Source organism: Ceratotherium simum, chromosome 29 (assembly GCF_057802395.1).
Source record: "Ceratotherium simum simum isolate JZ-2026a chromosome 29, ASM5780239v1, whole genome shotgun sequence".
NCBI classification, from domain to species: Eukaryota; Metazoa; Chordata; class Mammalia; order Perissodactyla; family Rhinocerotidae; genus Ceratotherium; species Ceratotherium simum.
The window spans coordinates 10623887-10637500 of NC_141928.1; the positions used below are offsets into that span (position 1 = coordinate 10623887).

General features: G+C 39.3%; 1 protein-coding gene across 10 annotated transcripts in view; it reads left to right on the top strand.

Moving 5' to 3' along the window:
- Positions 1 to 13614, top strand: part of MAPKAP1 (MAPK associated protein 1) — a 267319-nt gene that overhangs the window by 71732 nt on the left and 181973 nt on the right. For 9 of the 10 annotated variants that reach the window (XM_087419086.1, XM_087419089.1, XM_087419088.1 and 6 more), the window contains one exon: positions 3183 to 3331. In XM_087419086.1, the coding sequence (XP_087275212.1) occupies positions 3183 to 3331 (149 nt within the window). Of the gene's footprint in view, positions 1 to 1616; positions 1636 to 3182; positions 3332 to 13614 lie in introns of those variants that run through there. The other variant, XM_087419090.1, reaches the window with a different exon arrangement.

Below are 13614 nucleotides of genomic sequence, written 5' to 3' on the forward strand. Positions count from 1 at the left end.
GGGCCGGCCCTGTAACTTATATTTTAAAAGACTCATATTGGCTGCTGTGTTGGGAAGAGACAGTGGTTGGGGTATGGATGGGAGAGGCAAGGGCAGAAACAAGAAGACCAATTTGAAGGTGGTGGTAATACAGCTTTGGTGGCTGTGGAGGTGGTTCTGGATATCTTCTGAATGATCTGATGATGGATAGGATGTAGAGTGTGAGAGAAAGAGAAGAGTGGGGATGACTCCAAAGTTTTTGGCCTAACAGGATTGAATAGCCGTTAACTGGGAAAGAGAAGATTGTTGGAGGGACGGGTTTGGCGGAAGATCAAGTGTTTGGTTATGGACAAGTAAAGTTTCAGATACGTTTTGGACATGGAAGTGGAGACGTCAAATAGAAAGTTGAATATGTGAGTCTGGGAGCGTTTAGGTAATTTTAGGGAGTGTTTAGGTCTAGGAATAATCGTTTGGAAATTATCAGCATGTGGAAGATATTTATTTCTTTAAGTTTTCCCTTTTTATTTACTTATTTTTTATTGAGATATGCTTTACATATAGTGAAATGTACAGATATTAAATGTACAGTTCAGTGACTTGACAAATGTATACACCTGTGTAACTAGCCACTCAATTAAGTATAGAGCATTTCTCTACCCTGGAAAGTTCCCTTGTGCCCCTTCTAGTCAGTCTACTTCCCAGAGGTAACCATTGTTCTGATTTATATCACTGCAGTTTTGTTTTGCCTCTTGTAGAATGGCATTTAGAAACCTAAGGCTGGATGAGATCAATCAGGGTGTGGATGTAGATAGAGAAAAGAAAGGGGCCAAGGACTGTGCCTTGGGGAATGCCAGAGATTCAGGGGAAAATGAGGAGGAATGGGCAAGGAGACTGAGAAGAAGTAGCCTGAAAGATAGGATGAGAACCAGATAGAGTGGAGACCTGGAAACCAAGTGAAAAAAGTGTTTCAAAAAGGAAGGCATGATGAACCATGTCAGAAGCTGCTGAGAGGTCTTGTAAGATAAGGACTGACCAATAGAAAATTGACCAATAGATTTAGCAACAAGGGGATCATTAGTGACCCTGATGAAGGCTGCTTTGGTGGAGTGGTGGGGCCTGAATGCCTGTTTGGAGTGGGTTTGAATGAATGGAGGAGAGGAATTGGACAGCAAGAATATAGACAAACATTTGAGGAGCAGAAAAATAGGGTAGTAACTGGAAGGGAGTATGAGATCGAGGGAGGATTTTTAAAAAATTTTTTATGAGCAGTATTTCAGTATCTGTGTGTACTGATGCAGCTAACTCAGTAAGAGGGAAAAATTGAAAATGGAAGAAGATGGGAGAGAATTGCTTGAGTGATGCCCTTGAGTCAGCAAGAGGGGATGGGATCCAGTGCACAAAGGAGGGGCTGATCTGATAGGGACACAGGCAGTTCATGGAAGTGGTAATAGAGAAGGCAGGTAGAAATGCAGGTGAGAGCATGCAAAAGTCCTCTTTTGGTTCTTTCTATTTGTTCTGATGTAGGAAGCAAGGGAGGAAGAGGGAAGATGTCAGAAGTTGAGGAGAGAGGTCTAAGTGTGAATTAGTCTGAGAATAGAAGAATTAATCCATCATCACCTCACACCTAACCCTACTGATACCAGTTGTGTGACTTCAGTAAGTTACTTGTGTTTCCTACACCTCAGTTTCTTCACGGAGCTAGTAGTAACCTATCTCTTAGGATGGTAGTGAGGACAGGTGAGAAAACACCTAGCATTGTTGCTGCCCCGTAGTAGGTTTTTAATAAGGGATCATTCCTTTCCAAAGTGTAGCAAGAAAATTGTTAATGGATTACAGGTAGAATAGTGCTTCCGATATTTAAAATACCACTTGAATAGTAATCTAAAACTTTTTCAAATGTGCATTTAATATCTCTTGATTACCTATACTTATATATTCAGAATCCGGAATTGGATAGTCAAATGCCACATTTTAAAAAAGAATTAGATCCTTTTCTCCTGGTTTTCCATTTAAATCTGTAGGGACTCGTTTGAAAAATTTGCCCCACTAGTTGGTTGCAGAGTTCTGAGTGACTATTTCAGAGTTCTGTTTGCTCTATCTCAGTTCAATTTGGCTATGCTCAAGAATGGAGTGGGGTTGAACCTATTCATTGCAGATTTTAAGATCTAAAGTTGATTTATTTAAAAATTTAAGTATGGAAAATTTCTAATAGTCACAAAAATAAAAAGTATAATGAACTCTCATGTACTTATTATTTAGCTACCAACTTAAATGGTATTCAGATTAATTTGGAGAATTAAATCATCTTTGAGAAGATATGGAACTAACTTGTCTTGGTTCACTAATGAATAAGAGCTGAAGATTTTGATTTAATAATAATTTGATCTGAGTTCCTTCAATCATTATTTTATTCATTGATTCATGCAACAGAATTTATTGCGGTCTACTTTGTTCGTTAGTGCCTAATGGCTAAGAGGCTTGGCTGTGTGCAAATCTTAGTTCTGCCACTTAACTAGCTGTGTGGCCCGGGGCTAATTAAAATATTCTGAGCTTCATTTTCCACATTGACAAAATTGAGATGATGCTAGTATCTACCTTATAGACACGTTATGAGGATTCAATGAGGTACATTGGCTTACTCAATAAATGTTAGCTACTGTTATTATAAGTACTCTTTCTCCTTTTCCTCCTCCTCATCTTTGTCATCCAGATTTTGTGCTAGGTGTCATTGGGAAGTGTGAGAGGATTAAGATGCAAACCTTGACCTTGAAGAACTAGAATTTCAAAATCACATAATATTAGAGCCAGGAGAGATCTTCAAGTTTATCTAGTTTGACAAGCCCAGAGAGGTTTAGTGAATTGTCCAGGATCACACCTCTCTCAGTGGCACAGCCAGGCCACAGCTCAGGTCTCGTCTGTGAAGGCTCTTCTTACAGAATGCTTTGTTGGTTTGTCTGACTCTGCCCCCTTCCTCAAACTCGAGTCCTAGATTGACTGTCCTGACCTGCCTGGTTTTCAGGGCTCTGCCTTTTCAACGCGCAAACACTGAAGTATGTGTGAAGCCTTTTGCCCACGTCAGACCTGAACGTGTCCCTGGACACTCCCTCCTTAAGGTTCTAAGGAAGATTTTTTAGGGAAGATAGACAGGCTGTCTCTCTGTGTTGTAATCACAAAGATCTTTTTATCTTTCTTTTGTGTCACAGCCCAGGAGTTAAAGTCACTGTTTGAAAAAAAGTCCCTCAAAGAGAAACCTCCAAGTTCTGGAAAGCAGTCAATATTATCTGTGCGCCTGGAGCAGTGCCCCCTGCAGCTAAATAATCCCTTTAACGAGTATTCCAAATTTGATGGCAAGGTGAGTAAAAACGAAATTGAAATAAAATCTCAATTGAGTGGAATTGGTGGTGGTGGTGGTATTATTATTATTAGATTTAGGGTTTCAAAAGTGACTCAAAGAATTATAGAATGTCATTCACATTTTCTAAGACCGAGGATACAAAGAGGTCTGAATTTGGGTTTAACGTTGTTTCCACAGTAATATGATTTGGGAAGATTAAAACAAAAATAGTCGTAAGATATGTGTGTGTGTATTTTTTTTTCCTGTTTTATCTCCTAAGTGTAGTTGAGGGTTTGGGTTAGTTGAGTTGTGATTAATCGAGGTCTAATTGTGTTGGCAAAGCCTTGAAAGTGGTTCTGGGAGGCAGTTTGCATTGTCTTGTCTGATTCTTTATTAAAACTGCGGAAATTGTTGAGGTTAGAGCTTCAGTTCAGAATTCTAGGCCATTGCTGTCCATGTCAGTATTTCATTTTAGGGAATCTTGTTTGACACTTGCTATGCAGGATGACTTTTTTTTTTTCCTGTTCTGACAATTTGCAGTTGTAAAATTAAAGTGTGTTTATTTTCCTTTTAGAAAAACGGTCATTATTTTAGGTGGGGTTTAGTGCCATGTGCAACACCTTCTCCCCCTCATTCCCTGCCATTCTGTGTCTCTGTGCTGACCTGAGCTGTGCCTCTTTCAGGAGACGGTAGCAGTTGATTTTTATATTTATTGCCATTATGTTTGCTGTCTGGCAGTAGTGTGGGGGTGCTGAGTGATGGCTTGTTGCCTGGAGGGGTTGTGTACAATTTGTCTTATTTCAACACCATTGCAATTAATAAACATACAGCTCTTTGCTTATGTTTGCATTTTTCATATGCAAGTTCTGGTTATATGCTGGTTCTGTCAGTTGTCATCTTTGAGCAAGGAGATGTTTTCTCTTTAAAGCACTTTCACCTCATACAATTCAGCATGTTTCCATAGGTTTAAGTAAGCCTGTATGGCCATTGGCACCCGAGGTTATTGTTGTTGGTGGGGAAGGAGAGCAAGAAATAGAAACAATAGAAATAGAAATAATAGAAACACATAGATGCATAAATAACATAAAGATACTAATATGCTTAGGAGTTTCTTCCAAAAAAACATCTGAAAGCACTGTTAGTAAATTAAAGCGTGTACTGATGTAAAGCTCCTCTTGAGCCTTCCCCTGCCGTCTTCTGTTTCTTCTTGTGGAGTACAGCAAAGAGAAGGAAGGGTCCCCCTAGGGGTCAGGAATGTCAGCCTCTGGAAAATGGCGAGTTGAACGGTAGAGGATTTTTTCTTAAATACTACAATTGATTCGTTTAGATATGTGAAGTTATTATTGGGATTAGGTTATGTGCCTGGAATTTATTTGGTTCCATTCCCTGATACCATCTCATTGTTTGAGGATGTAATTGCTGGAATAATTAATACATGATAGTGCTTTGATGCCAACAAAATAGCACAGATATTTAAAAATATTATATTCTAGAATTCGTATTATGCCATTAGATCTGTTATAAATGACTTAGATTTGGGTTTTTCAGAAGGTTGTGAGCTCTGTTTGGTATATATCTAACTTCTGAAGTGCTAGGGTGAAATTAAAAAAAAAAAATGTAAAGAAGCCATTTCCTCAGTCACAAAGGAATTATTTTTGCTAGATGTGTTTACACTTAAGACTTTCGATGCTTTTGTCTTATCAAGTCTATTTGTAATCAGCAAAGGATGTGAGCGTGGGGCAGTCACCATTACACATTGATTAAGAAAGATTTATTTATCGATAAGTGTATCTTATGATGCGATGCTATTTTATTATTATTCCTACATATTGCAATTGCTAAAATACAATTAAACCCTTGTACTCATCTATTATTTAATATTGATGCATTTGGCAGATATGTAATGAAAGTGGCTAATATTTGAAGGATATTGTACTGTACATATTAAATTAGTCTTTATCTTTGTGAAATGCATCAATATGATATTCAATGACATCTCAATGATTAATAGAGAATTATACTTGAGTCAAGCCTTTTTGTAACCTAGAAATTAAAATGACTATTCAAATAACACCTCAAAATGATCAAATTAGCATTTTGTGATTGCATAATAATGGGATTGTAGTAGTTATAACAGCACCATGGCTGCCTCTAGAGTTAAGATCATGTCAACCCCTTGATAATAAAGCCTTTTCTGTGAGAGTCGACTTTAATAATTTCCAGATTGATTCTTCCCATAGATCACTGGACGTTCAGCACTAAATTTTTGTTACTGTTGTAACTTAAAATTATTTTATTTTTATTCAGCTCATATTTAAGAAGTGAAAGGAGTGTCCTGTTTTAATGATTCACCGTCTTGTCATTGAACTCCCTGCTTTTTGCCTCAAATGTAAGGGTTTCCCGTGTATTTTGATAGTCCTATTTTTTTTTTTTTTCTTTTTTGGAAAAGGTTTGTTAAAGCCACTAAAATATGTACACTTTTTTCCCCTACAAATATTCACAATGCTTTTCTTGGGAATAATGCTTGCCTTATTTACATAATTAACTGAGTTGCTTAGGTCTCTTGGGCAAATGGTACATAATTGGGGAGAGAAAGGGACAGGGAAGAGTTTGGGGTCTAATTAAATATGCTAAAAAACTACTTAATTATGTATTTCCTCATGAGACTAACTGCTGTGAAATCTTCCTCAAGATTAAACTAGCCTTAGATTTGAAAAAAGGATTTTGTTTTTGATACGGCTTTACAATTACATTGTAGTTAAGCTAGCACGTCTAGTGTCTTTAATGGTTTCTGCAAGCTGGTTTGTTGTTGGTTTTAGTGATTCTAAGGGTAAGCACATCTTAGCTGTTGTGCTAAATTAAGTGAATACTTTCAAATAATTTTTGGTTTCTGTAGCTAGTTAATAATTTAATTTTTTAAAATTGTGGTTGGTTAATAAGTTCTTGAAGGCGTACAGTTGAGAGAGAAAGGCTGTACTTAGGTGTGTGCTTTGTTGTAATTTTGGCAGTTTTTTTTTTTTTTTTTTAAGATTTTATTTATTTATTTATTTTCCCCCCAAAGCCCCAGTAGATAGTTGTATGTCATAGTTGCACATCCTTCTAGTTGCTGTATGTGGGATGCGGTCTCAGCATGGCTGGAGAAGCAGTGTGTTGGTGCGCACTCGGGATCCGAACCCGGGTCGTCAGCAGCGGAGCGCGCGCACTTAACCGCTAAGCCACGGGGCCGGCCCTTGGCAGTTTTTTTGATCAGGTTTATTATTATGTTTATGTTATGTCTTTGGCAAATTGGTGGTGCTGTGACCTGTTTTATTTTATTTTATAATTTTATTTATTTATTTTTTCCCCCAAAGCCCCCGTAGATAGTTGTATGTCATAGTTGCACATCCTTCTAGTTGCTGTATGTGGGACTCGGCCTCAGCATGGCCGGAGAAGCAGTACGTAGGTGCACGCCCAGGATCTGAACCCCGGCCACCAGCAGCAGAGCACGCGCACTTAACCGCTAAGCCACGGGGCCGGCCCTGTGACCTGTTTTAGATTCATAGATTATTAGTAACTCTGTTTACTGATCATTTGAAAAAAGTCCAAGACAGATTGCAAGTGGTTTTAGGAAATGCTTAGTTGGACAAGGCAAAACCAGGCTCAGACATATGCCTGAATTCTTGGGGCTTGTTGAAAACAGGGCCTCTGAATAGCCTCATTAATGAAACAAGACCTCTGTTCTAGAGGTTGAGACAATCGGAAAACTTGTGCCAGTCCTCCTGGTTTCACCGTCCGTGGGAGTGTTGTTTGTGTGTGACAAGGAGTCGCTGTGAGGTGATGAGGGAGTGGGCTCTACTGATAGGCAGTCAACATCCCGCGCTGATTTGAGCGCCTCTGAATATGTGGATTCCTGCCCTGTCTCTCTACCTGTTCAAATGAGGTCATGTTTTAAGAAATGTCTAACCCTTCCCGTTCCATGCCTTATCACTTAACTTGAGAAACTTTTGCTAGTGCGTTTTCTGGCTAAACTGAGTTTGCTAGTATTGTCATCAGCAGCAGACCGTCAGAAGTTCAAATACCCATTTCCTGTCAATACTGTTATGAACAAAGAAATGGTACTGATTATCAATTGTGTCACCTCATTCAGGGTTTTCATCTCTCTGAACCTCATTTTCTTTACCTATGAAAAGAAATGAGAGTTCTTTCCTCACAAGGCTGATGAGGCCATCAAATAGAATAAAGCACTTAGCACAGTGAGAGTTTGTTAGCAGACCTATTCTGTAGTGGGATCTGAGTTTGAATCCTGACTCTACCACTTGTGGTGTGACTTCAGGCTAGTTACTTAACCTCAAGAAGCTCCAGTACTCATATGTGGAGTGAGATGACGATAGTGTATCTTCCTCAGAAGGATTAGTTGAGATGACCCCTGTTTAGCAAGAGGTAGCGCGTAGCAAGCATTCCACAAATACCCCATTTCTGCCTCTTTCTCTCTCTGGAAAGGATGGGGGCTAGTGATGCTGTAGCTCCTGTGTACTTCCTTAGATTACTGACAGGATCAGGGGAGAGGAAATGTGCTCTTAAAACCAAGAGTTTAGAAAAGCATCGTTAAACAAGATGTGTGGCAGACTGGATGAAGGTGGTTGGCCTGCTGAAAGTCCAGGGAGTCCAGTGGGGTTTTGACCTTTAACTTTAAATAGGAAGATTAAGACTAGTAATTACTGCCCTTTTTTTTTGGCAATGGCTATTTCTTAAACATCAGGTGAGAAGATAGTTCGATATTAGTAATTGCTTGACAATTTACTAAAATGTTAAATATCTTACTTATTTGATTTAGCTAAATTATACTCTAAATATAAGGAGAATGTTTGCTCTGACAAATGCTTAAAAAAGCAGAACCAGTTCTGGTTTCTATAGACAACTGTGACTTTGATTGTGTTAACTTGTTAGAAAGTAACCATTTCTCTGTTAGAAACTGTTTTAACAGGGAAGCTGCAGAGAGCATGGGGGAAGGGATAATTCATGAGTGCTAATTGCTTGGCTGTTAATTTTCATAAGTGTTGATAGAAGCAGTTCCTTAAATTAAACTTTGTTTAAAATGTATCAGGGGAAATATTCCACAATGTCGAGCCTGAAGTGAAAATTAATATGAATGCTGTGGCAATTAACACATACTGGTTAATAGCTTTTAGCAGCATTTTGGGATGATAGTCCTTAAATACATTTTTGCATGCTGCTCTTGTTTCAGCATTGTTCCAGTCTATGTCTGGATAATTATGAACAAATGTTTTCTACAATCATTGGCATTAAATGGCTCTCTTCAAAGAAAGTCACTTAAACCTTTGCAGAAAAGCATGAAGCCATTGAGAAATGGCAAAGTCAGAAAAGCCAGCGAATTTAATTCGTGTAAAAAAAATTATGCTTAGAGGAAAATGCTCCTCATCTGAACTCAGAATATTTGCTATTATCATGGGAATGGTCCTCTCTAATATGTTAAGCTACTTTAGCTTCAGAATCTCTTTCCAAAAAATTATAGCCTGGACTTTTTAGTGCTGATTATGTTTTTAGACAGCAGCTTTTGCTTATTGCTGCCTAAGCTGAGGTGTGGCCTTGAGCCTAAGGACCTTCTGGCTTTTGACCTTGCTTCTTTCCTCTGAACCCCCCCAAGGTGGCCAGCCACCCTCCCTCCCAGGAGGTGACTGAGAATGAAGTTGGCTGCATAATACTCAATCTCATTTCCCTCCCTTCTTTTCAGTAGAAGTGCTCCTGAGGGTCACTTGCTTAGTGCTTATTAAGAGACAAATCTAAAAAGAGAGAAAGAGACAAATCTAAAAAGAGAGAAAGAGACAAATCTAAAAGGAGAGAAAGAGACAAATCTAAGGTGATTGTGTGTTTTGTATTAAGAGCTATTTGTCTCACTCTTCATCGGCTCCTTTTACATGCCTTTTTAAATAAAGGAGAGTGAAGTCCCAACATCATTTTAGCAGTTATTCTCTTGACAACTTATCTCTGTGACTGTATTTTGCTAGTCTTCCTTTTCAAAGACCAGTTTTTATTAGTCTGTTCTGTTTCTAAAGAAAGATATTAGATAGTCGCTACCTTTTTACACAGTATGGTATACTAATAGAAGCACCAAATTCATTAATTTAAAAACGTCTTTTTTGAGATTATTTCCCCCTTACCATTGTATTAATGTATTCTTCTTCCTGTTACTCGACGTTATACTGAAAATCCCAAGGGAAGACTTTGGGGTTTTTGTCTGGGTTGTATTCAAAATGAATTAAATAGGGATCTTACAACAACAACAAAAAGTGTTTTCAGCATCCTACTCTAAAGTTAAATTCTCAAGACTAAGTTCTTAAAACTAGTTTATTCCACTCTGAGCTCTTTCCGTCTAGGCCTCATTTCTGCAGTTTGTTCTGAGCTCTGCTAGTCTGTGGTAGATTCCCCTGGTTGTGGAGCCATCTTCGAGAAATTCTCATCAGAGGTAGAATTCACCATTGCCTTAGAGGTTTTTCAAAAGAAGGCAGAGTTTTGTACTGAAAAGAACATGTTTGTCAGGCTTGGGTTAGAATTCCAACTTTGCCATTTACTTGCTGTGTGATACTGAGCAAATCATTTTGCCTCTTTGAGCCTGTTTTCATGTCTATAAAATGAGGTTAATGATACTTAAAATGTTGTTGTGAGGATTTAATGAAAATGGGAAATGCGTACATAGCAAAGCACCTGGTACGTGGCCAGTGCTGAGAGATGTATTAGTTTCCTTTCCTTTTACCACATTGTCATTCATTGCCATCATGTTTAGTGAGGGACTACTATGTACTAGGCACTGTTAAGTAAAATGTGGATACAGTGGTGAGCAAAAACAGACCTGATTTCTGACCTCATGGAACTTCTTCTCTTGGCAGGAAGATAGATGTTATGTAAACAATCACAAAACTAACTGTAAAATTGCAATCATAGTATAATCACAGTGAATTAATTACGAAGTTCCGGGCGAGGTTCTTGGGGTTTTGAGAGTGTTTTCATAGGATCATCTGACCTAGTACTAAGGAGTTGGGGATGGTATCCCTGTGAGGGTGACTCTTGACCTGAGAGCAGAAGGATGAGGAAGAGCTAACTAGGGGAAGGGGGAAGAGAAAGGATGTACAGAGACTCTGAGGCGAGGGGCAGCTTGGCAGTTTTGAGGAACTGCAAGAGGGCTGTGTGACTGGAGCGCCGAGGGTGAGGTAGAGTGTGGTGCAAGGTGGAGCTGCAGGGGCAGACCAGTATGGCTGGTGGAAGCATCCTCTTTCACCTAAGAGCGTTGGAAAGTCTCGAACAAGTTTAAGTGAGGAGGTGGGGTAATGGGATTTGTGTTTTGAAAAGATCACTGGAGCTATACTGAAGAGAATACCCTTGAGAAGGGTTTGTGAGGACAGAGAGACAAATCAGGAAACTTTTCGCAATGGTCGGGTAAGAGAGAGCCCAGTGGTAACTTGGGCTTACTTATTGGTGATGGAGAAGGAGTGGTTGAATTCAAGAGATATTTAGTAGGTAAAAGTGGTAGGACTTGATGATGGATTAGATGTTAGAGAGTGCAGGAGAGAGGGATTTCAAGGACGATTCTGACTTGCGGAACTGGATGGATGATAATACCACCCCTGAATTAGGAAGCACTGAAAGAGGGCTGAGGATGAGGTGGACGTTACCACTGTGAGCTCGTTTGGGCCTGTTGTCTACAGATCACAGCCTGTTACCATGTCCTTAAAGACACTACACATGTCCTTTTGTTGGGGGGTGGGTTGTACCCTGCTTGTTTGGTTTGTATTTGGGGCATCAAGGCAGTGGTCTCTGAGATGAGAGTGGGCTGGGAACCAGGAGCTTCTTCTTTGTTCCCCCTTCACAGCTAGCTTTGGAACTCTGGCTAAGGAATTACCCCAGAAGTCAGTCACCTCTTCTCTGAAACAGGGCTGTACTCTCAGATCCCCATCCCAACTTACCAGGCCATTAAGAGGAGAAAATGAGAGAGTAATTTTAAATGAGGCAGATGTCAGGTGCCATTTAAGAAAATATATTGATTGTAATTCTTGGAGGCTAGGGGGGACTAAGAAGTAAAACATGGACATAGTTTTGTTATAACAAATTTCTGTCGTACTACCCTCTTCCTAGCTAATTAATTACCAGATTAGCAGATGAAATCTGGTTGGAATGAATGTCAAGCACTGAGGTCCCAGGGAAAGCCTAGAGACATTCCTAGGTGTGGTGGGGACTGGGGACAGTGGGATTTTACGTTCAGCCTCCTCACCTGGGGCACCTTGCTCTGCATGATTTGCAGTAGATTTTCTTGTCCCTCAAGGTACTAGGCCCTGATTTTACTATCTTGACGACAACTATCCAGAGGAATCAAGGCCTAGGGTCACCTAGCTGGGCATAGAATCTAGATGTTCTGATTCTCAGAGATATTTATTTTCCTTCTTAATGACATTCATATTTATAAAATGGAAGCTTGCATTCCAGAACTGGAAGACCATGTGGTAGAAAGAACATGGACATGGAATCAAAAGGTGTGAATTTTAGCCCTGGCCATACTTGGGGTCTGGGACAAGTCACCTCCCCTCTCTGAGCCTCAGTTACTGCATGTTTAGAATGAGGAACTTGGCTTAGATGACCTCTTGGATTCCTTTTGGCTTTAAGGTTAGTTTTGGGATTAGGGAGGCAATTGACATCAGTGACATGTAGAAAGTTATCGATGGGAAACTTGAACTCTTGAAGAGTTGATCTTCTACATATATATTGGTACTTTCCTCTTTTAAGTGATCATAACAAAACTGTGATGTAGAGAGAGTGATCTCCATTTTACAGATGAGGAAACAGACTCAGAAAGAGAAAGTGACTTGCTCAAGGATACCCCACTAGTATGTGGCAGAGTTGGTATTCCACTCCTTTTTCCTTATTCCAGTACTATAGCTGTCTTTCCTAGACGCTTGCACAGCGTTGCTATGGAGGAAACAAAAAACGCTATTAATAATTGAAATTTCTCAAAATTTAAAAACAAAAGAATTTTCTCTTTACCAGTGTACCTGAAATCTGACAGACTGGTTTAAATCTTATCAGTTGCATCTGTTGGGTCGGTTACTGCAACTTATAAGCCTTAATTTTCTTACAGGTAAAAAAGAAATAATGAGATACTGGGGCTGGGGAAGGAGGGAATGCTTTACACATAGAGTCTATTGTTTGTCCCACAAATTTTTTTCCCACTGATCTTCCTGATATGCAAAGTGGATTTATGCATCCATCTATCTATCCATCTATCCATCCAACAAATTATTTACTAAGCACCCACACTATATATGTGGTTCATTTCAAAGGTTTATTACATACTGGCTCTATATTAGGCACTGATAAATAAGACAGGACTAACTGCCCTGGAGGAATTTGAAGATAAGAGTGGCTGTATAGCCAACAAGTGGAGGAACCACACTTCCTAGTCAGGGTTGTGCCCTGTGCTGGAAACTGACAGTGGTCCATGACTTCAGGTGCATCTGATTGAGCAGAGGAACGGACCCATGAACAACTAGCTGTAGATTAAAGGTGATAAGTACTGAGTAGAGATCAATACAGAAGACTGTGGGAGTGTGGAGGCAGCAGTGACATTCATCCAGTTTGTTATCCTAGGTGGGTTTGTCTGAATTTTGATTATATTAATTCCTGGAGGGCAGAGACTCAACTTTGGTCACTCTTACAATGAAGCCCAGCCTGGCACTCTCCACACACAAATGTGGAAGTTTTTTAAATGGCAGTGATAAATTTCAAATGTCATTACTCTTTGAAGCCTGCAACTACATGGCAGTATCATAAGAGCAGTGCTTTATTAATATCTCCACACCTTTCTGTTAAATTGAAGTTTTAACACCTAGACAAAGATACATGTAAGAAAGTAGGTTTAGGAAATTTGCAAAATATGCTACTATGCAACCAAAGATTAAATTGATTTGTTATATGTGCATTTAGCTACAATTCATTTTAATTGTCTATATGAAGTTAAAAAGTATTAGTGTCAGATAAAGATTCATCACCAGTGCGTGATTTAAGGCCGGTGCTGGAGAACGCGGGCATGTGTTCCGGCAGATGTTTGTATAAGGCGCTGTCTTTCCTGACAGCAGTTAAAAAGTATGGTTATAGTAATCAAATTGTGGTGCAGCGACTCAGAGGCTAGGACCAGATTGAATTAAAATAGATATAAGATTTATGAATAGCAATAGCTGTGATAAAATTTCACTGCCTTCTTCAACAGGAAGGACTTTTTCCACAGTGGAAAGAAGAAAATCTAATAACTACTTTTC